This window comes from Lactuca serriola, chromosome 7, assembly GCF_051521515.1.
Source record: "Lactuca serriola cultivar US96UC23 chromosome 7, Lser_US96UC23_V15, whole genome shotgun sequence".
Lineage (NCBI taxonomy): Eukaryota > Viridiplantae > Streptophyta > Magnoliopsida > Asterales > Asteraceae > Lactuca > Lactuca serriola.
Genome location: NC_136414.1, coordinates 202,095,831 through 202,120,918, shown reverse-complemented (window position 1 = coordinate 202,120,918; position 25,088 = coordinate 202,095,831). Strand labels below are relative to the sequence as shown.

General features: G+C 36.0%; 1 protein-coding gene and 1 long non-coding RNA gene across 6 annotated transcripts; one reads left to right on the top strand and one right to left on the bottom strand.

The window, feature by feature from the left end:
- The first annotated feature begins 5,265 nt into the window (after positions 1-5,265).
- On the top strand, positions 5,266-8,974 carry LOC145062269 (uncharacterized). Of its 3 annotated transcripts, none has more exons than XR_013687505.1 (4): positions 5,266-5,524; positions 5,603-6,538; positions 6,645-7,526; positions 7,994-8,974. It is a non-coding gene; the product is annotated as an uncharacterized LOC145062269 (long non-coding RNA). The 3 variants fall into 3 exon arrangements; XR_013687504.1 differs by having other exon boundaries at positions 5,603-6,874; positions 7,443-7,526; XR_013687503.1 differs by having other exon boundaries at positions 5,603-7,526.
- Positions 8,975-19,273: 10,299 nt separating this feature from the next.
- On the bottom strand, positions 19,274-24,627 carry LOC145062833 (uncharacterized). 3 transcript variants are annotated; one of them, XM_079010424.1, is made up of 4 exons: positions 24,325-24,627; positions 23,160-23,576; positions 21,608-22,652; positions 19,274-21,540 (listed from the first exon to the last, which is right to left on the bottom strand). In XM_079010424.1, the coding sequence occupies exons 2-4, from the start codon at positions 23,330-23,332 to the stop codon at positions 19,528-19,530; spliced, it is 3,231 nt and encodes a 1,076-aa protein (XP_078866550.1). In that variant the 5' UTR covers positions 23,333-23,576; positions 24,325-24,627; the 3' UTR covers positions 19,274-19,527. The 3 variants fall into 3 exon arrangements, with proteins under 3 accessions (XP_078866550.1, XP_078866551.1, XP_078866552.1); XM_079010425.1 differs by having other exon boundaries at positions 24,468-24,627; XM_079010426.1 differs by having other exon boundaries at positions 19,274-21,522; positions 24,325-24,626.
- Positions 24,628-25,088: the final 461 nt, after the last annotated feature.

The following is a 25,088-nucleotide window of genomic DNA, read 5'->3' as shown; positions in this document are numbered from 1 at the left end:
GTAATATAAACCTTGGGCAGTGATGGACTTCGTGCCTATTCCTTAGGATGAATCCTTAGGAATAAGTGATAGTTGATTCTTAGGGTAAATCCTTAAGAAATGAATAAGATAATGGGGATTGGGTAATTGGGTTGATTGTTTGATGTTTAAGCATAATAAATTTATTTATTGTGGGGTGAAAACCCTATATGCTCACCAGGCTCCAAGCCTGACCCACTCAGTTTAATTGTATCACAGGTATCGATACGAAGTTGCTTTACACTGAGAGATTAAAAGAGAAGTAGATCACTAGTGTAAACGAATGTAATTTTTGTTTATGCTTATGTTTTTGTATTGACATTGACATCCCAATGGTTTAAGTGAATAAAATACATTTCTTCGAAAATGATTTGATAACGTATTTATCATGTTTTTCTGGGAACAAATTCTGCAACACTTTTAATCAAATGATTACTCTGAAATTATTTTAAAAGCATAAATTAAACCGGTCTTTTCTCGCCATAAAATTGGGGATGTCGCAGATAATCCATTGGGCATGAATGTATTTTCCTACTACTACTCTCTAGTATCTAGTCTCTTTTTGAGTTTCCTTCTTTCTAGGCTATTTTTTGATGATGCAAATAGTTTTCTGTCAAGACATAATAGATCAGTTGGTGTTGTTCATCATTAATGAAATTAGCCCTAAATGTCCCATATAAATGATTGGTTTTTGTCATTTGTATTTGCACAAGAATAGTTATAGCAGTAAACAAACAAGTAGAAGAATATTGATTTTTTTTATGACTATGGCCTATGGGTATGATGAGAGGGTGAGATTGCAATGGCATTTGGATATTTATTAAAGACATTATGGGCTCCTGGGGCAACAACTATACCACCACGCACATTCAAGTCCAAGCTTGCTCATTTTTCTCCTCAATTTAGTGGCTTCAATCAACATGATTCTCAAGTTTTGTCTCTTCTCTAGATCTCTTGTCTTGCTGTAGTATGTAATAATAAGTTCCATTCCAGTTCCCTCAAAGTGGAGAGCGGAGATGTTATTTGGTTATGATGAATGTGTGTATGGTAATTTTGTAATGCGGGAACTCCTTGCTTTTCTATTAGATGGGCTTCACGAAGATCTGAATCGTGTTAAATGCAAATCTTATGTTGAAGCCAAGGATGGTGATGGTAGACCAGATGAAGATATAGTCGATGAATACTGGAAAAATCATCTTACTCGCAACGACTCTATCATTGTTGATGTATGTCAAGTAAGTAGCTGTAATTCCTCCCTAAATTACAGCTTCATGCTGCCTTCTTATGATCCAAACTTCAAAGAATAGAAAAGTATCTTGTAATGTCGAATTACCAAAACATATAAATTTGTTATAATGGGGGCATGGCAGGGTCAATATCGGTCAACACTGGTATGCTTAATTTGTAGAAAGGTGTCGGTGACATTTGATATGTTAATGTATCTGTCATTACTCTTACCATCAACATCACTGAGGATATTGACTTTGACGGATGTGGCCAGTGATGGCAGTGCCTAGCCCAATCCCATAACTGTTAGTGTTCCCAAGTAGGGAAAGTTTGAAGATCTTGTTAATGATTTGAGAAACAAGTGTTCTTTAGGGAATCATCAAACCCTCATGGTGGCTGAGGTAACATTCCCTTCCTTCCATCCAATCCATCTTTTTTTGTATTGTTTCTAACATTTAAACATCTATAGGTATACAAAAATCATATTATACGCTTTCTAGGGGACCCCACTGTTTCGTTATCCTTAATTAGGGATGATGACCACCTTGTTGCTTATAAGTTACAACAAGATTATCACAAATTTTCTCATATTGTTTTCATTCATCACCAAATAGAAAAGTAAGTTCAATGTTTCTTTCTTTCCTTTCTTCTTTTCTGTTTTTGATATAATCACTTATCACTAAAAAAAATGTTTAAAGTTAAATGCAAGAAATAAATAGCAACATTCTACTTTTTTTTCTTTGCCTTTGTTCAATTTAATTTGAAGGAGTTCAGAACATATTTGCACTCGATTTTGAACTCTGATGCATATAAGATGAAGTTTTTTTACAGGCGTGGGATGCAGGAACAAGGGCTAAACAGTATACATTTGAGGTTAGGTTACTAAGAATAATGGATAATCGTGATTTTGATGACTCCAGAGTCACATATGCATCTGCCATGAAGGTAAAAAGATTATACTCTTTTCCTTTTTTTTCCCTTGGTTTTATAAATAATAACATATATACTAAAAACTCTTATAGGGACTGACTGCAATGATGTCAACATTTGGTGCTGCCAGTTCTTGAAAAATGTAAGCATCTTTCACCATTTCAGTTTTCCGTATCTCAAAAGATTAAATCATTAAATACACATAACTACATAAGGTTTGGTTAAATACATTAACAGTTTGGCGAGCTCTTAGATAATAGATACCTACCTGCCTGATACATGAGTAAAACTAGTTTCTAAACATGATGAGATAGCTGATTGTAAATTTTTCGTGCCGAATAATTGTCTGGAAAGTAGTAGATACTACGAATTCTATGGGATCAAAATCAAAGAGCACTGAGTACAAAGTTGTCCCAGTATGTAGTTTGGACGAGCATGAAGGTTCTATATTCTGTATTACATGGTCTTTGTATGAATCAAAATTGGTGTCTGTCTCGGATGATCGCAGGTCAATTCTCATCCCAACTTTATGAGCCTTTTGACTCTTCATATTAAATCCTTTGATATCTTATTAGTGTAGTGCTCATATCTGGGAAGTTCTTACTAGAAAAAAAGAGTCTCATGATGCAACAGAGGTGACTGTTTCTCCTTCCACTGGGCCTGTTCTATTTGGCCACACTTCCAGGGTTTGGGATTGTTGTATGTCCGACTTTGTAAGCCTACCTCTCACTTCAGTTTATCTTTATTCTTGGTTCGCCTATTCTCTTTAGTGAAAACAATTTGAATGGGACATTTCCTAATATGTGATGTGATGTGATAGATTGTTTAAGTTGGATGTTTCCTTGTTAATAGTCTTCTTTATGAAAAATTTCCCTGTCAAGTCAACAAATAAATTTAAAATCAATGCATCTTTGTTTCATTTGCTATAGACAAGGAAAACAAGTTTGGATCACATTGCCTCTTTTTTGGTTCATTGGATGTGCCATTTCAGCTACATTTGTTATGTGTGTTGTATGGCCAACAAATATCTATTTTCATTACTTTGGTGTCTACAATTATTGATCCACAGTAAGTCCATGGACTGATTGCTATGCTTATAATGTGTTTTTGGATTGTCCTGTAGGTAGCATCTCAACTTCTGATTAATTTGGTGTATTATTTTGGGAGGTTGATCCTACTACATGGCAAATAATGATCTCTAGGTTCTTCTAGAAGGATTAGAGATTGCAATTAAGCATCTATCTAAGACTTCACGCCAAGGACTCGAAGAATTTGAGCTAGCAATGTTTTACTTGATTTGGACATGAACCCTAAGATATCATACTTTGGCATGGCTAGAAGCTTTGGAGGAAACGAGACTCGAGCAAAAGCAAACACACAGAAAGTTTTTAGCACATAGTAAGCTAGATAATGCAATTGTACATAAATTTTGCTTCTCTTGAGTTCATGATAAATAAAATATTTTGGTTGCAATTCTATTTATGAAGATTCGGAATGGCCAATGAGATTCGTATTTGGAGATAATGTTGCATATATGTCCATTTTTAAAGGATTTACTCACTATTGGAATAATTATTTGTATTTGACATATTAGTGAAATGAATTATCTTTGCTATTTATGGTATTTTATTTTGTGTTATGAGATTTTAATGTGTTAATTAATTTGAAAATTACTAAATCTATCAAAATATATAGTTTTTAAAACATTGAACATTATGACACGTAAAAATGTGTGTCGTCTTTCCTTATGACATGGGCTTTAATGATACGCAATGTGAGTCGTATATGTGCATCATAAGGTTACGACACCTAAATTTGTGTCGTGTTCTTTATGATAGGGCATTCCTTGACACGCATTGCGTGTCGTAAGAGCGTGTCGTAAATAGAAGATGCGCAAAAGCGTGTCGTCTTTCATTATGACAGGGCCTTACTTGACACACATTTGCATGTCGTGTGAGCGTTTAAGACATGCATTGCATGTCGTAAAGGCTATTTTCTAGTAGTGCAAAATTGGACCAATGATGCACCATCAAACATTTTTTGACCAAAAGCATATATTTTTCACAACCATAGGGACCGGTTTTGCAATTGTGTTTTCTAGAAATCTATTCCTACCCTCATACCACCACCCTTAAAACACCTCCAATCTCCCCGAAAACCATCTCCTCCGGCTACACTCGAAACAATGTTGCTTTTTCTATCTCTCTACTCTTTTTGTAGAAGCTACTACATCTGTCTCTTTGGGATATTTAAACTAACATTGTAGATTTTAGAGTAACCACATAAATAAAACCTTAAATTCAATAGGCTCCATCATCCTTTTTGTTTAGCAAAAAGATACTTTTTTGTTTAGTAGCAAGAAATTCAGAAAATAAAAGAACAAAATAACCCTAGAAACAAAACTCTAAATTCAACAAATTCTTCGTTTTGAATTCAGATCGGTGCTAGTGATGTAGGAAAAGAGAGAATGCTAGTGATGTTGGTTTTGTTTGATGGTTCAGACATAGGTTTTGAGACTAACCTGAAGATTTGTTAGTTCGATTTGTATCTCAAAAATAAAGAATTTGTTATCTTTTTAGATTTGATTTGTAGACCCACCAGCTTTCTTTAGGTTTGATTTGTTAGTGAATCCAACTTCCATCTATCATCTACTCTATAATTTTTAGGTCTACCCTAACTCCTTCATTTATGTTCATGAACTCAAAGCATTCAACCCAAACAAGCTTTATTTTTCAAGAAGAAATATGGGTTTAACTGGAGAAGTGCTTTAATCATTTTCAATCATTTTATGGGGTTAAGTTGTAGAGATACATATGATGGAATTATATATATATATATATATATATATATATATATATATATATATATATATATATAGTTTGTTCCCTTAGGAACAGTAACTTTTTCCTATTGGTTTATTTACTTTTTATTTTTTTATTAACTTTTTCTGGTTCCAATTAACAATTCCACTCACACTCTCTCTTCCATTGCCTCCCTCGCCCAATCACGTATAGTTGCTTCCACCACCTTCTATTTCTCTCATCTACCTCTATCTTTTGGAGATGATCACTAAAAGTATCAGATGTTTCTTCCAACGTCTCTCTCAACAAATGTTCGTCTTCCTCGATTGTTCTCTTCCTGCTTTACTTCCCACCCCTTCTATTATCTCTCAGTTGAACCACCGATCAACCTATTTATTGGCTATTTTCTCACATGCACCACCTCTACCACTTCGCACCCTTCCCCCCCCCTCCACTTCCTCTTATCCATGTTTGAACATCCCCATCGGCACCACCAGAGAAGAAGATGTCGAAATACCATCGGATTTCTGGTGTATAAACTTCCACTTGTAATCACTTTCTACCTCAATCCTTTTACTTATTACCACTTACATTAGTTTTTTAATTTTAATGAATTCTCAATTTAGGTCACAGATGAGTCATTCTTGCTTTTAATCAATAAATCTGTTGCCCGCTTCCACATTCCCCTCCACTGACGATGTCTCTTACTTCAATCGACGAACTGGATTCATTACCAAACTCTCAATCTTCCATCAGAGACGGTATCTCAAGTTTCTACCATTGTCCCTTAATTTCCCAAAAAGGATTCACTGACAAACCCTCAATCTTGCATCGTAGTTTGTTTCCTGCTGCTACCAAACCTTACATGTTGTTATCAATTTTGTTGTTTGTCTTCCTCCACTCAGTCGGTTGCTCTGTGTCTGGAGTCGAGGTGATGTATATATGTATTTCAATTTCAACCTTTTCAATTTTTATTGTTATAAGTTTACATATCCGCCCTTCTTATATTCCCCAATTATTTAATCCTCTATTTCAGATAATTCATTTTGAAAAGATTAAGACTTTTCAGTGAACGGTTCACAACTCCCTCTCCATAAGATCTTTATGAGTTTTTTCTGTTTATAAATTTTTCCGAGCTGTTACTTGACTAGGTTGGTATCGATTGTTACTTTCATTATTTCAAAACCCAAATTACACTTACGATTCAGTGTCATCCGTTTGATTAAAATAACGTCTATGATTTCCAGATTCAATTTTTTTTCTTTTTTGTCATATCAGGTTCCATTCAAGAAACATAAACGTTTATGAATTTCTATTTTTCTTGGTGTTGTGTACAATTCTTACTCAATTGTTAAGAATATATTTAATTTTTCACTCCTAACTACTCTTATGGGGTCGTGTATTTTGGTTTTGCAAGATATTTTGGGGAATTAAGAAGGGCGTTATTAGAATAAGTGGATAAGGAGCTCTATAAAGGCAATGACAGACATGCACTATATCTCAAAGGGACGTGGCTAATTCTGGCGATATAATTGGTGGTAATGGTTGCAACAGGTTTCAAGGTAACCGCCAAGTTATGGTTGGTATATATCGATGGGTTTAATTCATCATGTTAACAAGTTTGGTTCTGTTGTTTTCTGATTTGGGTTAAAACTGACCACACACAAGGATGAACTGGGACTGGGCTTGCATCAATTACGTGTGACTCCTACGGATTTTGGACTCAATGTACCTGGAAAACAAAAACAAGAAAAGGGTTCCAATTACATACCGTTTTAGGGGAAGACTAAATCTTAGATATTTGATGTGGTTGGAAACAAAAGAAAAAAGGAGTTGAAGAGGCTCCTACTGGCCTAACATCTCCCATATACCCTGGGAATTAAAAATTTAATATGAAGGTAAGTGTTGTCTCTGTATTTGACTTTTTAACTTTATAAACTAATGTATACATAAATTAGACAACAAATTTTTCTTTCACTCAAAAGTTTGGCTTTAGAAATTAACTAACATAAGTATGTATATCATAAATGATATGTTTTTTCAACCTAATTATGTTTAAAATTATTATTAAAATTATTTAATATTTAAAAACGATGACGATTAACCAAAAATGTAACATCCTGATGTTAAGGTACTTTAAATTTCAATCCTTTAATTTTATTATATTGCATTTTGGTCCTTAAATCCAAGAAATTGTGTATTGGAGCCCTAGTGGCATTTTCGTAATTTCAGCAGGGAGGAGTACGCCATGCATACTAGTATGTACGCTGGGTGTACATCTATGTATGCGGGGTGTACTTGCTAAATGAGGAAACCCTAAGCTTTAGGGTTTGGCTGGTATTTAAGCATCCTTATGGCCTCATTTCCTTTCACCTTGACAGCCTTCACCCTCTTTTTTGTTATTATAACCCTAAAACCACCTTGTGAAGCCATTTCAAGTATTAAAGTGTGAGTTTTTGTGCTTAGAGAAGAAGGAAGGAACCATGCTCATCTTGGAGGGAAGAAACATCTTGGATCTGGAAGTTTTGCACCAGCTACCATCGTTTCAAGGTATAAAGTTCATACCTTGATGGCTAGTTTGCTAGATTTTTTATGGGTGTTTTTGTGTCCCTTTTTGGTCCCAAAAGTCTCATCTTGATCATGGCATGTTTTGGACGTCTTGTGTTGTCCTTTCAGACCCTAGGAGGGGTCGTTAGCCATAAAAATGGAGCCCCATTGATTAGGATTGCTCCATGCATCTTGTAGAAGGTCTTAATGTTAAGGTTTTCCCGATATTCTGGATGTTGCATGGACTCAACGAGTTATTTGGTAACTTGGCGAGTTGACTAGGGTTTTCGCGACATTCTGAGTTCTAAAGGAACTCGACGAGTCTATAAGCTACACTTGATGAGTTGGGTAAACATGGAATGTTGACCTTGATTGTTGACTTTGACTTTGACTAAGGGTTGACCAGTTTGACTTATGAGGGTATTTTGGTAATTTAGGTATTTATGGAAGTGGATCATTGTTGGTTGTAGGTGTTGGTGTTTGGAACCGTGTTTTGGGAGATTGATATTTCAGTTCTGACCGACATTATGAGGTGAGTTGTCCTCACTATACTAACAGGGTCGAAGGCACCAATGTCCTCACTATACCCACAGAAGATATTGAGCAACCCGTTGATCAACAAGAAGAGCAGCCGCATCCAAAGGGAAAGAGCAATGTAAGGGTGGGTGTGGCGAGAGAGGACAACCAGTGCATCAGAATGCACCAATGGGAGCTACTACTTTTGGCGAGGATACTATGGCTGGTTATTTTGAGCAAATGACCTTAATCATGAATCGGATTGGAGGGAAGATGGAGAGTATGATCCAGCACTTCAACGTTACACAACCACCACATTTGTGAGATCACTATCCATTTTGTCTGACATGGAGTGAGTATAGGACAAGACGCGGAGATGGATCCAGAACGAGTGGAGCACAAGGGGATGAGGTTGATTATTAGTTTTATCCTTTATTTTAGTTTTTATTTGGTTTTTAAGTTTGTTTTGTTTTTATTTGGTTTGTTTTGAACTTGTAACCAACTATGGGATGGATGTTTTCTTCTTTCCAGTATTACTTTGTTGCGGATTTGGTGAGCTATCGTGAGCGGGATGATGAGAGAATAGAGATAGGAGCGTTCGAGTAAAGTCGTGTCTTTTAGAGTCAAGATTCGAGACCCAGGATTTTTAATAAGTGCGGGGTAAATTTCATAAGAAAATAAAGAGATAAGGGAAGAGTCAAAGAAATTATAGAGTTTTGGATGGGTCTAAAAGCATTTATATATTCAGTTGCACTTGACTTGCATCGAAGAATTATTATGCAAATACATTCTGTGAAATCCAGTTTACACGACGTGGACCTTAACTCCACGTCGTGAGTTTAGAACCTATCGTGATATCAAATACGATTTCAATCGATAACACATCGTGGATTCAAATACCACGTAGTGATCTGCATTATTGGGATGTTCCTTTTTCTCTCAGCCATAAAATATGGCGTATGCTTTCCTACATTAATTAACTATGCTTTGAAGATTTTGTACACTACATTTGTTGAAGATTTAAGTCTCGAATTCACATTTCATCAGCACATTCACATATCTCAGAATATCCAAGTTCAATTCACATATTCAATATGTTTGAAGTTATCCACACTTTCCGAATCGATCTCGCCACTACTACCCTAGGGGAGTCTGTTCCTTGTTCTCCTTTTTCTTGCTTTTAAATTATTTTATGCATACAATGAGGGAATTGTATGTAATAAGTGTGGGGTAAGGGGTTGAAAAAGTAAAATTGCTAAGAAATATCAAAATTTAAAATTTTCATAATCTAAAAATTAAATATCTAGTAATAGTTTAAACTTAAGTTGCTAGTGTTATGTGAGATGATCCGATGTGAGCTCAAATGTTTAATTGAGCTAGCATATGTTATAGTGTATTTTGTGCTTCCAAGTCCTAGTGAAAAGCCATGAGATATAAACGGTAATTTTGTAGTTTTTACGACATAATATGTTTTGCAGCCTAAACCTGAAATCTATCCTGGAGAGCTTAAGTAGTCATTGCACTTAGACTAATCCCTCTAACCAATAAAGGTTGAAGTTAAGCTCTTTTGCTTAAGCATGTAGGAATTGAGCGAAAAAAGTGAGTTAATAAAAAAAGAGAAAGAAAAATTGTGAAAGTTGTAAGAATTTTTGGAGCCATCAAAGTATGAATATCAAAAGATCAAATTCTGAAAAATCAAAAAGTAGAAGATACCAAAAATAAAACAATAGAGGTGGTGAATTCAAAAAATCAAAGATCAAATATCAAAGAAGTGAAGAATTCCAAGAGCTCCATTGTGGTATCAAAAGTTGTAATTTTTCTAGATTATGTATGTTTAGGTAGCTTCACAAAAATACCTTGAGGTTAAGAAAGCTTTTTGAGGATTGATTCGGAGGGATGCAAAAATCAGTGTTCTATAAGCTAAGGAGGGAAGGTTCATAAGGATTGTGATTAATTAGGATCAGGAAGTTGTTAGGATTTTAGACACAAATATGCGCATTGAGGTCTTCGTATAATGAGATTTGGAGGTTTTAGGGAGAGAATTCTGGAGAAAAATAAGCCAGAGAATTCAAGTGTTAAGCATCCAAGGAAGAAAAATTGATTAAAGAACAAGTGATTGAAGACCATAACCTTTACTTATTTTGGTACATTCAACTATGTTCTTATTTATTGAATATGTGTGTTTGATTTCAACAATTAGTATCTGAATCTAGCTGCTTCTGTTTAGCCAGATGAAGCTTCAACTCATGGATTAATTTATTAATTATGGATTTTACTAGTTAGTTATATGCTTGTGTTTGATTGTTAATACCTAGCATGCTAATATTTGATACATTGAATTCATATTCTGTGTAGCTTAGTAACTATTAAATTAAATGAACTTGACACCTAGTGATTTAGTGACCATTGAATTGCTAAAGCTAGGATCGACGAAATCTTAGATAAGTAATTGAAGTAATTAAATTTAGTTGTGCTGGAGAACATAAATTATAACAATAAGTATGTTTGTTTAATAAATCTTACATAGCTACATTCATAATTCATAATTGATTTTGTGTTTAATTATGTCTGATCATGCATAGTTCTACATGAATTAGTTAAACATTAGTAAATTTGGACTTAAATTATTAATAATATAATAATTGGTAACCAACACTAATTATCCATAATTAGCAGCTAAACATAAGTGTTTTTAGTAATTGATTGAATTTGATAGTTAAGTGAATAAGTTTGTCTGAACTTGTAAAATTGGATAAAAACCAAATTAACTTTTGCTTTTCTTAGATTAATATTTAGTAGATAAATTAGTTAATTAAATTGGTTCCCTGTGTTCGATACTCAAGTATTTGTTCTATATTATTTGCGAAAAGATACAATGCCTTTAGTCGAATAGCTAGTTAGATAGGAGGTAAAATTAGGTGTAGTAATATTTCGACACATAATAAAGAATCTAAAGACGAAACCAAGTGGAGTAAGGCGGTGGATGGAGAAATCAGTTTGATCACGAAGAATGATACATGGGAACTTATAACTCTTCCAAAGGGACACAAAGCAATCGGTGTCAAATGATTATATAATACAAAGACCGATCAGGGAGGGAAAATGGAAAAGTACAAGAAGAGATTAGTTTCAAAAAGGCTACAAGCAAAGACATAGAATTGATTATGATGACGTTTTTTTCTCTAATATCAATAGTCGATACCATCATATGGCTTCTGACAGCAATTGCAACACAAAATCAGTACAAGATTTATTAGATGGTTGTAAAGTCTGCATTCTTAAATGGATATCTTGAAGAGGAAGCCTATATTTGGAAACCTAAAGGTTATGTTCATACATGCCAAGAAGATAAAATCTATCTATTAAATAAAGCCTATATAGATTGAAGAAGCTCTAAGAGCCTATAAAACAAGAACAGACGAGCGCTTCTAGAAAGATGGCTTTGTAAAAATTTCATATGAACATGCACTATATACAAAAAGAAATCAAGATGGAGATATTATGATTGTATGCTTGTATGTGATAACATGACCTTCACTAGAAACAATCAATGTATGCTTCACGATTTTAAGAAAATGGTGACTACTCTTAAGACACAAAATTGATTAGTTATTTAGATAGCGATTATGGTGGAGATATGGATGACGATAAAAGTACTTATGGATATGCATTTCATATTTTTTGAACAATGTTTGTTTGGTCTTCAAATAAGCACCATGGTTTGTGATACACTTACTCTCGAGAGGCAAATATTACTTGGGCTATTCAAATAGTGATTATGGTGGAGATAAGAATTATAGTAAAAGTATTTATATCTATTTAATATTAGTTCAACGGTATTTTCATGGTTTTCAAAAAAGCAACAAACTGTTTCTCTCAATATGTGAAGCATAATACATGGTAACCGCAACATGCACATGTCAAGCTATATATGGTTAAAGAATAGTTTAAATGAATTATATCTTATAGATGAAGATCAATTATAATATATGTTGCTAATAAATCTATTATTTTACTCATGAAGAATCTCATTTCCCATATTTGAAGCAAGCATATCAACATAAAGTTCCATTTCATCCCAAAAATAAGTGAATATAGAATGGTTGAATTGGTGCATTGTAGCACTAGAGAACAATCGGTATAAATTTTCAAGAAGCCTTTGAAGACAGTTAGATTTCAGAAATGGTGACGATGCTTGGCATGTTTAGTTGGGTTTGAAGAGAATGTTAGAAATCAAACACAACAAAGTATGTTTAGTTAGGTTTGAAGAGAATGTTAGAAATCAAACACAACAAAGTCAAAGAAAAACCGATAAAAATAAAGACAAAACTGCACAAATGGTCCCTGTGGTTAGCTGAAAATTGTCACTTTGGTCCAAAAAAGTTTGGACTAGCACTACAGGTCAAAACTTTTCATTTTGTTGCGAGTTTGGTCCAGTTTGCTTTAAACTTTTTCATAATGACTATTTTGTCCTTATTATTTTTTCTCTTTTCAGTTTTTTCTTATTTAAATACTTTTTTTTATTAAAAGAAAAACTAAAAAAGAAAATTAGCATTTTCTATTTATTTTTATAATTTTTTATAAAGAAAATAAAAATGAATTCTCTCTCTCTCTCTCTCTCTCTCTCTCTCTCCACCAGACACCTCCTCCGATCTGCCTTGCTCCCTATTGTCTTGTGATAAACCTCCACCCCAACACTCTCACCACCGCCTATCGCCTTCCTCCGGTCATAGAGTTGTGCCACCGGAAAATCACCAGGGACCGCCGGAACATCACCGCTGCCACCACCCATTTACCCTCTTACCATCGCCGATCAACCCACCAACCACAACCCTTTCCCTCCTCCTTCCCTCTGGTCAAACCCGTCGAAACAGGAAGACGAAATCAGCGGAGCTGCCATCTCCACCCACCACCACCGTCTTCACCTTCTTATTTCGCCACTGTTGATGAAAGTCCGACCACCACTTTATACCCCATCCTCTCGACTGAAAATCACCACCAAATACCATTCCTATTTGATTTCTCCACTGATTTCGACCAGAACCCAACCAAAAACGAGGCTGAAGGAACCTCTGACCACCATAGCAGGTAGCCGCTGTTGTGGGACACCGCCGCCAATAGTTGATGTTTCCGCCGACCCTCTCCAACTAGTCTCGTCACCCCTTGCGACCAGTGTAAGTCCGATTCTCCATCGTGAGAGGATTGTTTTCCTATTCGATCGATCAAGAGGATCGATTACAGTCGTTCCTTACCTGCAATCGTAATTTTGTCGAAAAATGGCACTGTCATCTTCCTCAGTTTCGTCGTTTTTATGTTTTGTTCATCTTGAAATTGGCTCGTGCCTCCCTCCTTATGGATCTGTAACAACCATCCAGATCATCATCGGAATCGAAGGGTTTTCTGAGGAAGATGGTCGCCTGAGAATATGACTTGAAGATGGTGTTGTTCGCCTAAACTCCGATGAAGGCGAGAAGATGGTGAGTCTTGGATCTTGAGGGTTGCAAGCTGCATGTTTTTGGGGTTTTGGAGGTGGGAGCCTCTTCGCCGGAAGCCTCCATCATCGATGGTGGTGGTGGTGAAGGGGATGGGTTTTTTGAAAATCTGATGAAGCAGATGCTTTTGTGTGTGTGTGTGTGTGTGAGAGAGAGAGAGAGAGAAGGAGAGAGAGAGAGAGAGAGTATTTTCCTTTTTTTAATATCTATAATAAAAAAATTGGAAAAGAGAAAATGCAAAGGGAACAATCGTCATTATAAAAAAGTTTAAAGCAAACTGAACAAAACTCGCAACAAAATAAAAAGTTTACACCTCTGATGCTAGTCCAAACTTTTTTGGACCAAAATGACAATTTTCAGCTAACTATAGGGACCATTTATGCAGTTTTGTCAAAAATAAAAGTCAATGTTAAGTATTACTTTATTTTATTCCTATATAAGCACCTTATGTTTGTAAAAGAAAAGCAAGCAAGTGAAATGAAATAATTAAAAATATAAAAAACGTCGCAATAGCTCTCATTTGAAAAATATAATTGTTTTTGTATGTATGAAAGTTTATGGACTAATTTTATATATTTGGCTATCCTGACTTTTATATATATATATATATATATATATATATATATATATATATATATATATATATATATATATATATATATATATATATATCAAAATCTCCAGAAAAATCGTAAAATTTTAGTCTAGTTTATGAAAAAAATCACAAACTAAATTTTGTTTATAGAAAAACACAAAATATCGGTTAAAACTTCGAAAAAGTCCTTTTCGGCCGGTTTCGCAGATTTTGCCAGTATTCTGTCTTTTTTCGTTAGTTTGCTCAAAATTTTGGGACTTTTCCAAAAATTACCTAATAACCAAAATATTGTGACTTTATGAAAATTACCATGAAATTAATGGATATTATTATTAACAAATCATTTATAAACATAAAAAATAATTTTATTATAAAAAAGAAAATACATTTGTTGCTAATTTCTAGGAATAAATTGGTGGTCTAAGTACTCCTCTATTGCTTCCTGACCACTCAAACTCTCTACGTTCTTCTTATGCATTGTTGTGGGTATGATGGTGAGATGTACTTAGTTAACATTCCTCTAGTGTTCGTGTTCCTATTATGTTGTTTAACCTAACTACCACTTAACACTCATCCCTCACATGTTTGAAACACCCGTAAATTTCAAGCCAATTTAAAACTTTTTAAAACATTTAAAAAGCATTAAGTTATTAAGATTTGTTTTCAAAATAGTTTAAGCATCAGAGTATCCCCAGAATCAAACATGAAAATATGAGGAGGTGCACGATCACGCCTTCGCTTTCCCGCAATCATTAGAAATACCTGAAATAAAATCAACAACTGTAAGCCCGAAGCTTAATGAGTTTCCCCAAAATATCAACGCCATACAAATATAACCATATCATATAACAAATACAGAACAACATGTATAATGAGCCTTCAGCATGAAGGGACCACCTCCTCAAAGCCTACAGCCTATCTGGACCGCCCCCGAGCCTTCGGCATGACTGGACCGCCTCCTCAGGGCCTACAGCCTATCCGGACCGCTCACCGGGCCTTCGGCCTGACTGGACCGCCTCCTCAGGGCCTACAGCCTATCCGGACCGCCCTGGGTATGTTGGCCTACAGCATGAAGCAGGACCGCCTCAACCCAACCCCCAAACAAACAATCATGTGCATATGATTAACATACAAACAATATCATGCATATAACAGTTAAACCAACCTAACAGATCTCTAACCATAGCAACATCCTGTAAACAGGATACCGACCTAACCGGTCACTAACATAACACCATCTTATATACCAAGAATACCGACCTAACCAGATCACTGAGCATAGCATATCACCATCCTAACTACCAGGATGTAAATCAGTAAGCATAACATACGATAATCTGAATACAATCCATAAGGGTCGGTCTTGGTGCCTTAGACCCTGTTGATATAGTGAGGATAACTCACCTAGCACTACTGAAGTCCCGCCGATAAAACTCCAGCTGCTGGTTGACAGATTCCCGAAGTGTCAACATCAAACAACACCAATTGATAATTGGGTTCCAAGCCCAAAGTCCAACTCACACACTAAAGGCTCAATAGTCAAGTAATGGGCCAAAGCCCAACATATGGCCCAATTTTCCAAATTGGCCCCACACCCTCATATGAGCCTTACCCTAAGCCCATCAACATATTCTAGTCCATATGATTTGGATGGCCCATTAATAATCCAATTACCAAAGCCCAAAGGAAAGGCCCAACACAAAACCCAAGCGAAATTAGGGTTTCACATAAAATGACAATTAGGGTTAAGTGTTTCTCACTTAACCCATTAAGGACTTTATCCATTAAGTCCCTCACTTTACTAAATAAGTCTTATGATGTAATTGGGCTTAATACTTAATTCCATTCCATTGGCCCAAATATGGGTCCCGATAAGTCCAAGCCCAAAATCCCAAAATTAGGGTTTTTCACATGAAATGATGATTAGGGTTAAGTGTTCCTACTTAACCCATTAAAGACTTAATCTACTAAGGACTTAATCCATTAAGTCCAATATTGCTTTTAGGTTAATTTTACCAATGATTATTATTTAATATTTCAAGTTATTAAATAGTCTCGTGTGTGTCCCGATAAATTCTCAAAATTAGGGTTTTATGCCATTAGGGTTTTCCAAACCCTAATTAAGGTTTCCTACCCAATCTTGGCCCATTAATCAATTGGTTGGGCTTTTAGGTCACTTTGGGCCTTATTGGGCCAATTAAGATTTTATTAGGTAAATTAGGGCTTTTATTAGGCTCCATTAAGCCCATTAGAGTTTCATTAAGCCCATTAGGGTTTCAAGCATCCCAACGAACCAATACCACAATGCAAAGCACACCGCCACCCGACATAGCGGTCGGTGGCGGCAGGAGACGGCAGCCACCACCTCATGGTGGTGATTCAAGTTTTTCCATTATTATTCCGATTACATGTTACAATGATACACACCCACTAGCCCAAAATAAACACGTAATAATGACACAAACAACCACCATGAGGCGGCAGACGGTGGTCAGAGGTGGCAGCCACCACCTCACGGTGGTGGTGGTGACTTTTGACCGACCCAACACCTCCAATGAACTCCTGCACTCTAGAACACACATGCACGACTCGGATTTGCTCAAAGGAGGCATGCCACCCACCTGGTGGCTCACGACGGAGAGGGTAACACAAGGAGGCCGCAGCCACCATGGCCAGTGGCCATGGTGGTTTGTCTTCGGATCTTCTGGTCCATCAAGCATCCAAATCGCGGTCAGCAACCCAAAAGCACCCCCATGCTTGCGATACATTAGCTGAAGCACACATACACACCTAGCAACGACGGTGAGCGGCAGCAGTAATCCTTCGGCCGCTAAGGAGTGGTGGTGGCGACATCCATGACACAAAACGAGGTAGCAACGGCGTCTAAACGAAAGAAGAAGGTGGCAGCAATGGACGATCTCCGTTAGGCAGCAACTAAAGAGGCTTCACAGCCCTCATATTGTCGTTCCTTGCTCCGACTTTGACCGCTAAAGGATTTCCCGGGGGTTGGTTACGTTCTCGGCAGTGGTGGTGCTCGATGGCTCCCGATTTTGCGGGTGGCAAAGTGATGGCACCTGCAAGGTCGTCTTCTAGCACGAGGTGGTTGGCTCCGGTGGTCGCTGTGGTGGTTGGCTGATCGGAAACGGAGAGATGGGAGTAAAAGGGTGACAGCGGTGCAGGTGGGGAGTCATAAGGTGGTGGCTGGACTCATTTTTAGGTTTAGGGTTGCAAGTGACGAGAATGAAGGGTTAAATACCCGGATCCTATAATATCTATCCCATAATTACAAGATTAACCCTTCCATCTTCTTTTCTTTCAAACTAAATCCACAATTTACCATTTAAACCCTTCAACTCCAAAATCCTTTCAAATTAAGTCTAATATTATTCTTTAACCCCCGAAATTATCATTCTAATAACTCTTATTTAAATTTTAAGTTCTAATAATATAAAATAATCAAAATAATTACTTTCCGGAGTTCCTGATTTATTATTTAATTATTCTATTTTAAATGGGATGTTACAATGTTAGCAACCATCGACTAACATACATCTATAAAATGTGAAAAGTGAACTGTGAATGATAATTTATATGGAAAGAAGTGAATGGTGATTATCTATTTAAATTGTCATTCAAAAACTTATTTTCACTCTCTATAGATGTGTGTAATTTTATGGTTGTTACCGGATAATGTTTGGAGGGTAGGTGGTGGTTACATTAAAGAACATAATGAAAAATCTATATGTTCGTGTAATGATATTTTCTACTAACATATGATCATATAACATCATGTCTCATAACAAGCAAACACTTATTGATTGTGTATTAGTAAATATTATCAACTCTTGTATTGGTCACGTCTTACATTGTACTTCTCACTATGACACCCACAACCATACATAAGAAGAACATAGAGACTTTGAAGTGGTCAACAAATAACAGAGAAGTATATAGTCGACCATTCTATTCCTAGAAATTAGCAACAAATGTATTTCCTTTGTTTATAGTAAAAAAATATTTTTTATGTTTATAAATGATTTGTAAATAATAATATCCATTAATTTCATAGTAATTTTCAAAAAAATTTCTTAATATTTTGGTTATCGGGTAATTTTCAGAAAAATCCTAATATTTTGAACAAAATAACGAAAAAGGACAGAATACCGATTAAATCTACGAAACCGGCCAAAAATGGTTTTTTCAAAGTTTTAGCCGGTATTCTGTAATTTTCTGTAAATAAAAAGTAGTTTAAGACTTTTTCATAAATTAAACTAAAATTTTAGGACTTTTCTGGAGATATATATATATATATATATATATATATATATATATATACACACACACACACACACACGCACACGGTAGATTCTAATTAAAACTCAAAAATGAAATAAAAATTAAACATAGATAAAATGTTAATTTTAGAAATTACGAAACAAAATCAAAGCATAACCAAGAAGGGGAATGTTTTTAAACTACAAGTACTAAGTATATAGATATTATGATAGTGGTACTCACCATACAAGTTTTGTCAAACTACAGGGACTAATACTGTAATTTTGTCAAAAATCCTTTTATTTGGGAAGAATTAATATTTAATACTAAATATTTGGTGTCCACGGAATATAGTGGAGGTTGGGCCCACAAGTATCAAACCCTTTGTAGTCATTTCATAAATAAAGTGTCCCACTTTCACCATGCAAATAACACCATACACGTTCACATCAAACTCCATACGCTACATAAATGCTGTGTAGTTGTTATTTCATGTAGGGTCCCACTCTTTTGTAACGTTAATATCACATATACATTCATTTATTATATGATATCATGATGTTACTATACTATCCGCACAAAACGTAAAAGTTTACAATGACATAACATATCTCAATTTAATTTCTATTATTCATCATCATGCGAGACACCATTTCTTTAAGATAATTCACAAGTAATATCTTTAAATATAGTTTTTTAGGTCTTTCATGTTGTCAAAAATTCAAAATCCTACGTACGTACATAACATAACATACCCCACACTTCTCGACTTATTATGAGTGCTATAGAGAAGATATTTTCATGGTGGTCCATTCTCACCGATCTCACCTAATAATGTCGTAACGGCTATATTTCATGCACACCATACGAAATAATTAACATACATACATTCATACATGCATGGAACTCGTATCTTTTCAGGTTCTTGACTTTAAAAAAACACAACACATGAAATAGTGTTTATAGTTAAAGAGAGACTTATTATTATTCGGATAACTATAAGGCTACCCGTGCATAGAAGCCTCAAAAAGTTCTTATAAACTCTAAAAAGCCGATTAAAGAGAAATAAAACTATTCAGTTAAAAAGATATTGATAAAAAAAACTCATCTTGTAAGCATTGTACCATTATGGATAACTAGGAGGATAGTATGATGTTGAAGATCGCATATGAGATGTTGAACGCGATGGTGATGATGATGATGATCCTACATTCCACTTGCCAAGATCTCCATTGAAACTGCCACCACGAAACACTGTTGAACCACCACTACCACCACCACCACCACTACTGTACAGATGACTGGAACTTTGTGCCTGGTACATTGAGTATAACGGATTCATCTGCCCGTGGTTTCTTCTCAAGATTTCGTTTCGCATACAATCATCCAATTCATTTTCAGGGAGATCATCAATTACGATGATCTCCTTACTGTTATAGTTATGGTGGGACCTTGCATGGGGCACTGCGTAATGACCACCATGGCCATAACGACCCACAGGTGCCATGAAACCACCATGAGTAGTACTTCTCATGTTGTTCACCTGTGGATGTGGATACACATTGAAACGTTGAGACTCAGAGCCATTTTGGAACTGGGTAAAAATAACCGGTGGCTGAGGATGGTGTTGATGACTTCCCTGCGGTGGTCTAAATGGCTGTGAAGATGGTGATGGTAATACATCTTCGTCTGTTTTAACCACGGTTAAGTTTTTTCCCATTAACCTAAGAACAGGTTTCGAAGGGCTAGCAACCGAATCGTTATCACTGTAAATTGGTAATTTTTTCATGGTAGGAAAAGGAAAGATTGCAGTTTCAGGTGCTTGGGAAGTCGAGTAGTTGCTTAGTGGAAAAGTGTCAGATCTGAAGTTGAAATTAACACCTGGAGCACTACTACTCTTATTTGATTCCATCGTTTGTCTCCTTACAATCGATGATTCATGATTATATGAAAAAGCACCGTCTTTTCTAGAGCAACAGCAAGGCTGATGATCGTTCTTGAAACTGGTCGGAAAATATTTTGTATCATCTGGTGCGACAGAAGTCGATCTTGAATCTGATCTTGCTAAACTGGGATTAGAAACGGTTGAAACCGGAGAATTAGACATGGAATCTCGATCATTTGTATCATGATGATGGTTTTGATCGCTTGATGGAACTCTTGTGGTGGTGGTGGATGATGAATTTGCTTGAAGTTGTTCTTCAGAAACCACATCTCCGCCAGGGCTTGGCGGCAAGAACGATCCGGGTGGTCCGGGAATCGGTATCGGGTCATCTTCATGAAAGAAAAAATCGTGTTTTTCAACATCTGGAGCACGATTAGTCGAACATAATAGCTGTTCTTGATACATCTGAACGCATTTTGAAAACTCTGGATCAAAAGAGTTGCTTAAACCTGTGAAATTTGGAGGTGGAACAACACAAACTTGTTCAAGATTCGATAGCAACGTCTCGTTTCTAACAGATTGAATATCATGTAATGCATCCATATCAGCAGTTTCAACTCCATCAGAAGATTCTTCATTTGAAGTCTTTGAAGTAACGGATCTTGATCTTGTCTCTTGGTTGTTTCTTACAGCAGCCACGTGTTCTTCATTTCTAGAAAGAGAATTCTCTTTCGATGAATCTTGAAATGTTCCATTAAAAGAAGAAGATTTCCTTTTTAAATTAAGTTTAGCTACTGGGAACGATAGATTCTTCCTCAAAAACTTTCTACCCTTTGATCTTGTATCGGCTCTATCAGAATTTTTAGATGGACTTGAAGAATTTGGAGAACCCTCGTTGTCTTCATGCATACGGGTGCTTTCTTTTCTGAACTCCGCCATTAATGGTGAGGAAGTTCTCGTTTTCTTCCTACTTTGTGACGGTGCCACGTCATCAGACGAAAGTGGAGGATTTCCCAAATCACATCGTGAAGAAGACTTATCACTTTCAATGCGCAAGTTCTTCCTATGCTTCCGTTTCCCAGTGAGCTTCTTTACAAGATTGGTTCTCTTAGAGCACGCCCATGGTGGCCTTACAATAGCCAAATCATCCACCGGATCATTCACAGGCTTTCTGGGTGGTTCATCTTTTCTGCAATTTTCAGCTATGGCAGCATCTTCTTCTTCATCATTTGTCGCCTGTTCATCAACAATCAGCTTAAAAATAAAAATAAAAAATCAAATATCAACAGCGATCTAAAAAGTACAAAGAGAAAGAACATACCTGAGGCTTTGTTGAGCAAACTTTTTTGGCATTAGGGATAAGTTTCAGATACTTCTTGTGATGTTTCTGCTTATGAAGACTGGTTTTGAATTTCTTCTTATTAGTACCTATGACAAGTTTACTCCCTTTTACTCCTTTCAATAACTTCCGATTTCCATGATTATTCTCCAAAGAATCGGATTTTGGAACCGATAAGATCCGAACTTTTGTGCCATCGGTATCGATATAAACATCGCCTTCATTATCAACAACTTCATGATTGACGGTAGTTGTTCTTGGGCTTTGCTCTTGTTTCTCTTCTTCTTCTGCTTCTTCTTCTTCCTCTTGAAACTGAAATTCTTGAGCAGGAAAACTCGAATTTGTAGCCCAGCTTGTTCCGTTTCTTTTATCGAGTTCTTCGATTGTACAGTGAGGAGCTGTTTTATATATTTCCAGCATCAACCTCGTCTTCCTAGGTTTGACCCTATGTTTGACTATAACCTTGGGGTTATCGGTCCACTTCATAGTCCCTTCACCAGTTAGACACTGATCGATATGAGCATTTAAGGTGGTGTTCGAAGATGATGAGAAAGTCTTGCAAACTGGGCAAATTTTGGAAGCCATGGAAATCTCTTCAACTGGTTCAACACCAGGATTCAATTTCATTACCAATCTACTTTTTTTGATGTTTTCGGTGTGATGCGAAGAAGCAGGTGGTTTCTCCTTTGACTTTGTGCGAATCAAGTGTTCTTGGTTGTTGTGTCGTTTGGAACAGCTTGAATTTGTACTTACAGTTACAAACCCAGATGGTTGTTCGCCTTTGGATTTGAATTGATCGTCATTTCTGCTGGGCTTCTCATGAAAACTGATTATGGTTTCTTCATCGTGTAAAGGATCTTCAAGATTACATCGGCTAATTACAGATGAGTTATCTCTCAGTAAATCAAGGGGCTGGAAAGGTGGCAACAAATTCTTGACTCCATGTTTCAAGCAAAGTTGCAAACTTGTGGGAGAGAAAGGCCAATTACAGGCGATATCTTTGCTCCTTAAACCGAAGACATAATCCCTACAAGAGAATCAAACCAAAAATTGTGTCAAAAGATTCAAGATCTGACCATTGAAAACTAATAGAAACAGTAATATCACATGCGAACAAGAAGGAAAGTCCATGAGCTCAGAACAGAAATCAAGAATTAAAAGCTAAACATGAAATCACATCACATGAGAAGATATATATAGTCAAGAAAAAAGAAAGCAAACAATAAATTCACCCTCTTAAGTCTTTAGGTAAGAAAGGAAATTTAAGAGCAGTGATTGGGCGAAACATAAAACATTAAAAAGCGATAATCTTGAATAAGTAATAAAATCGAAGGCTGGGGACAAGATGATCTTTTCATGAAATCCGAGCCACGCACTTACTTCTACTGGTCAAGAACACCTGTTAACACTGAATTGGGTTACCTTGGATCTGACCCAGAAAAAAAAAAAAAAAAAAAAAAGAAGAAATCTCGGAAGAAATTACAGTCATCAAAGTCGAGTAAAAAAAAGAAGAAATCTCTGATTTTCTCTATACCTTATAGAGAAATTAGGGAGATGGTTGTCGTTGGTGTCATCAAGATCAGCATCTAGAAACTTCAGATCTATATCAGAAAGCTTGAGATCATGAGAGATTTGGTTTTGTTGATGATGATGATGATGATGCGATGATGAGGGATCTGGTGGTGGATGATCATCAATGGATATCATCTGCTGCTAATAATCTTATGTCTTCTTGTGCTGTATAAACAGTCACAAGAACTCTCCTTCTCAACAACTGCAACTTTACACTTGGCCTTCAGCATATATAACAAGACACTAGTACCCCTTCCCCTCTCTCTCTAGCTAGCTAATTTTCTCTCACTAGAATTTCAAATACACAACCCCACTTATCTGACTAAAAACATGCGTGGTGAGAGATAGTCATCAGATAACTCCAAGCTTAGAGCAAACCCTGTAAATTAAAACCATATTTTATGTGATCTTGAAGCATCAAATTAACAACTTTCTTTTTAAAGAATCCAATCGAACAAGAAAAGAACCAAATTAGTTGGCGTAGTACAAAACCCACAAGCAAAGATTGAAGTTATAGAGACTAGACGAAGTTCAACAACTGTTATTTTATGTGAGAAATGCAAGAAAAGAAAGCTTAATAACCAGTATCCACGAAGTTTAACAACGTCCCAAAACAAGATAAACACAATTCCAGACCTTAACCCAAATGGGTTTTATAAGATTTGAACTTTTCTTCAAGCAGTTAAAAAAAAAAAAAAACTTTTCTTCAAGAAAATTTGACCACTGGTTTAAAACAAACGCAAGAGTCAAGATCCCCACATCAAAAAGATATAAGAATGGCAAGATTTCAAGTCTTCGGGTCTTGTTTAGTGAACAGTGGAACATGACCACAAAAAATATGGATAAAGAAATTAGACCAATTTGGGTAAAGGTCGATGATTGAAAGACTGTTCATGTTGAAAGAGATCATGAAATCACAAACACAAAAGATTTGTTTTTTAAAACTTAGGATCTATAAAACATACATTTAGATTCAATTCACAAATACAGAAACAAAATCAAGGATAAAAGCATCCATCGCAAAGAGATTGAAAGAGAAGAATTTTCAAGAAAACCCCAAAACCCAGTTGAAAAACGAAACAAACGAACTTGAAGAAATCATCATATCAAGAAAGTACAAAGCAAACCTTATCTTTATGAGCTTTTTGTTTATGGGTCAGATGGGAAAACGAGAGAGAATACAAAGGGAAAAAAAGAGAGAAGAACAAGAAGAACAAGACTGAAACCCAAATTGGAGAAGATTAGAACAGCAGCAGCACCACCCACTCACACATCAAAAAGAGGCATCAGGTTCTTCTCTCCACCAAAAAGCAAAATTTGAACCATTGACACCACTGATTCACCTTCCATCTATGAATATGCGTGTTTGTGTGAATGAGAGAGAAAAAAAAAAGAAAGAGAAGAGAAGAGAGAGATGTTTTGGGTACTCTACAAAGCTGTCCTATCTTAAACCTACCCTACATCTTTCATAATTTTTTTCATTTCTTTATTGCCGATATTATTTATCATGGTGAGTGAATTGTCAGTTGTGCCCCCCTTTTCACAGGGATTTACGCATGAAAATTCTCCACTCATGGCTACAGGACAAGACCCCCTACCTCTTAAAAGACACCATTGTCCAAATACAGTTCATCTATATATTTATTGTATGCATAATAATATTTATGTCTATGTGTTTATTTATTTTTCGAAGAATTAACGGTAATCGTTTTTGTCAGTTAAGCATGAGGTCGGTGATCTTCAAAAACTTGAGGCGACTTCTTAGATGTTTTAGCATTCCATCGGGGTTAAAAGTTAATTTCAATAACCACGGCCTTGGCTGTGGTTGCCTTCCACCTTAGCAAGCAAAGAGCACCGCTACATATGGTGCCGGCAGAGTGCTCTTTGTTAA

Coding starts and splice junctions, on each gene's coding strand:
- LOC145062833 (XM_079010424.1), bottom strand. CDS start 23,332: ATGATATCCATTGATGATCATCCACCACCAGATCCCTCATCATCGCAT. Junction 22,653..23,159: donor CTCCCTAATTTCTCTATAAG/GTATAGAGAAAA, acceptor ATTCTCTTGTAG/GGATTATGTCTTCGGTTTAA. Junction 21,541..21,607: donor TTTGCTCAACAAAGCCTCAG/GTATGTTCTTTC, acceptor TTTATTTTTAAG/CTGATTGTTGATGAACAGGC.